The sequence below is a fragment of the Sinocyclocheilus grahami genome, unplaced genomic scaffold (genome assembly GCF_001515645.1).
Source record: "Sinocyclocheilus grahami isolate Dianchi unplaced genomic scaffold, SAMN03320097.WGS_v1.1 scaffold704.1, whole genome shotgun sequence".
NCBI lineage: Eukaryota > Metazoa > Chordata > Actinopteri > Cypriniformes > Cyprinidae > Sinocyclocheilus > Sinocyclocheilus grahami.
Genome location: NW_015505883.1, coordinates 377,027 through 380,460, shown reverse-complemented (window position 1 = coordinate 380,460; position 3,434 = coordinate 377,027). Strand labels below are relative to the sequence as shown.

The 3,434-nt window shown below is 38.7% G+C and overlaps 1 protein-coding gene across 1 annotated transcript in view; it reads left to right on the top strand.

Annotated features, from left to right (window-relative positions):
* Nucleotides 1–2,985, top strand: part of LOC107559872 (methylmalonate-semialdehyde dehydrogenase [acylating], mitochondrial-like) — a 17,385-nt gene extending 14,400 nt beyond the window's left edge. The window contains exon 10 of the mRNA XM_016243891.1: nucleotides 2,768–2,985. Within this exon, the coding sequence (XP_016099377.1) occupies nucleotides 2,768–2,872 (105 nt within the window). The 3' untranslated portion in view covers nucleotides 2,873–2,985. The remainder of the gene's footprint in view (nucleotides 1–2,767) is intronic.
* Nucleotides 2,986–3,434: the final 449 nt, after the last annotated feature.

Sequence of the window (3,434 nt, the reverse complement as noted above, 5' to 3'; positions counted from 1 at the left end):
CTACATAAACACATAAACTGGTCTAACATACACATATACGCATACAGTTGGTATAGGAAAGGGTTAAAGCTTCACTCAGTACAGAGAAGAGAAATAAGGAATGAAATTATGGAACCATTTGCATATTCAGCAGATTTACACCTGAGGGAAAAGTCAGATTCTTAGTTCAAACACACCTTTGTAACAAGGTGAAAATGATACCTAATGTATCAATTAATAAGACTAAGTTTGGATAATGGCAAGTCTCGTCTGTCTGAAAGAAAGGCTTGATGCAATCTGAAAGTCCCAGTGATCTTTGCTGAAGTTGGTTGATGAAAAAGAACCAGTTTGAGTCAGAATCTTGTTGGATGGAAAAGACAAGGCCGAAGCCTGGGACGTACTTAGGGGGTTACAGAAGCATTCTAGCTCATGTCTTCATCTTAGAATCTAACCGAACCACCGAACCTAAGCGGGTCCCTGGAGCGGGGCCTTTAAGGTCTCGGAAGAGTCCAATGAGAAAGGCAGAAATTCCAAGCGGGAGGTTGCAATTGCTGGAGGGTTTACGACCCTTTGTTTGAGGGCATGGTAATTTGCAAATGTAGCTTGGATCAAAATTACTAAAAACTCTTAGAACACTAATATGTTGCGTAGGTGTAAACATACAATATACAATCTCAATTAGATCATCCGAATACGAATGAATCGAGACCAAACACGTTATATGTAAGGTTACATGGATGAGTGGTTCTATCCTAAACATGCATAAAATAGTCTACAATACAACAGATAATATACAAGACAGCAATAATATACCCAAGGACCTGAAGGCTATGTGTGTTCATTCAAATTAAAGTTTTCCTATGAATTAATTAGTAGAAAAGTCCATTCCTACTGTGCCTTGGGGATTTTCCTTATGAAAAGACAGTGCTTTTCCCTGCTCACATTCCATGAGGTCGTAAAAGTATCTGGTGTCAGGGTTGCCATGGTTTGGTGTCATTTGCAGACATCCTGGCATCCAGTTTATTAGGTGAGGGGACTGTGGCGATTTGTTAATCTAATGAAGAACTGATTTGTTAAATCAAATGAAAAATTGTGTGTTTGATTGGTCCAGACGCTACAATGCATTTTATGAACACTTGAATGTGGGCAAGTTTCATAAAAAAAGCAACATTTTGAACAACATTTTTTTTGTCTGGATCGTATTCAGAACAATGATTAAAACATAGATGGAATAGATCGCTTCCATCAACTCCTCCAAAGTTTGCATGAACCACTTCCTGGGTCGACATTTCATTTAGTAACATTAGGCAGTTTTGAATTATATTCTGTTTCATGTCTGATGATTGTTTAATTTTACATAAGCATCTGCTTAAATATGCAATCTCTTGTTTCTGCTGCTTCTTCGTCGTGTTTTGATCCGGGGATTCTATACTCTTTCATAAGATGTCTAATAGCGCCTCCTACCGTATAACAGTGAAAACATGGAAAGCCAGAACATTCCATCAATGGCAGGGAAGCATCGTCTCATAAATGATGGAAAATTCTGTCAATGGCGTGGAAAGGGTTATTAATTTGGACATTGTAAATGGTACAACAAGGGAACTAAGTGCTAAAAATTGTTAATGAAAATTGTAAACAATGAATTTCGTTAGCAGTGACAACACTTTAAATGAGCAAAAACTATGTAGATTTAGGCTTTAAAGGTGGGGTAAGCGATTTCTGGTAGCCAATGTTGACATTTGAAATCACCAAAACAAACACACCCTTACCCCAAAAGGGTCTCGCCCCTATTTTGCTCTGCCCCACACATATGTACGTAACCCAGGCAACGATTAGTTCTGTGAAACAAAGCAAAACCAATGTTACACCCACAAATTTTAAATGGTCGATTTGTCGCGTCCAGTGTATAAGACAGACTTTAGCTGTTACGGTGCAGTGTTACTCACCTATCGAGAAGAAATAAAGCAACCTCAGCATCAGATCGCAGGCCTTCTGCTCCTTGATTTCGCTCCAGCGCTGGAAAGCTGATCCAATATTTACACGGGTCCTACTTCTTGCCATAAGCCTTCTTTTGTTCCACAGACGTTTTCCTCTTTTGTTTTTTTATCCGCCATCTCTTTTTCTGTCGCTCGGCTAATGTCCGTCCTGTGCACTGAACTCTCTCCTCCACATCATGAGTAGACACGCCCCTTACTGCTGATTGGCTACAAGTTTGTTTTGCTAGTCGGCCCGAATCGGTTTTCTAAAGCGTTTTTGAAAAATCGTTTACCCCACCTTTAAATTTAACCATATTAAACGAGGTGTTGCTAAATGCTTTGGAAAAGTAGAACACTTGGCACCAATACAGTTTTTCCAATAAAATACAGAAATGAAGATACTCAATTCATTTACAGTTAATTAAAAAATGACTAACTTGAAAGACATTTTAAAAATTGCTGTTTTAATTCTACCAAGGAGCAAAAAAATGTCATGACTTCCCCAAATGAACCAGCTACAGTTTAAAATCAGGTCACAGGCATGGTCCATTTGGTTTAACATCTGAATGATTTGTCTCAGGAGTTTGGCTGTAAAATTAGTTTCGGTATAAAATTTCATCAGCTGTAGTTTGTCATAAAACAGTGACTGACATGTTTTGAAGCAAGTGGTTTATTGCTCCCGCCAGCTTAAGTTTGTCAGCCACCTGCCATTTCTCATGTGATGTCATTGTCATTTTGAGAGGGTATTAAAAAGATGACTAATCTTGAGTCATTGTTTAGTCTGAAGTATTTTGCTATTCTTTCCATCACAGGGCATTCAGTTCTACACACAGATCAAAACTGTTACCTCGCAGTGGAAGGCAGAAGATGCTACGCTGAAGTCCCCCGCCGTTACCATGCCAACAATGGGACGTTAAGTATCAATTAAATTTCACCCTGGCCCCCAAAATCGTCAACAATACTTTTAACTACTGTACAGATGGATATTTTCAAACATACTGTCATATGTAGTTAAGTAATTCCAAAAATTATTTTTTTTTCTTCCACTGTTCAATAAGTTGGAAAAAAAATGTAACAAATGTAGCATGTGTTGCTCTAGACCACTGTATGACACATTTGTCAAATGGTTTGCCATTCTTACCCTGAAATAGCCGAAGTTTGTGTTTCAGAAAATGACTCCACATTCAACACTAAATTTAGTTTGTGTTGACAAGCTGTATTAAGTCCGTAAAAAGTTTGAGTGCTACAACTTCTACTATCTGTAGCTTGCTACAAATTTTAAATGGTCGATTTGTCGCGTCCAGTGTATAAGACAGACTTTAGCTGTTACGGTGCAGTGTTACTCACCTATCGAGAAGAAATAAAGCAACCTCAGCATCAGATCGCAGGCCTTCTGCTCCTTGATTTCGCTCCAGCGCTGGAAAGCTGATCCAATATTTACACGGGTCCTACTTCTTGCCATAAGCCTTCTTTTGTTCC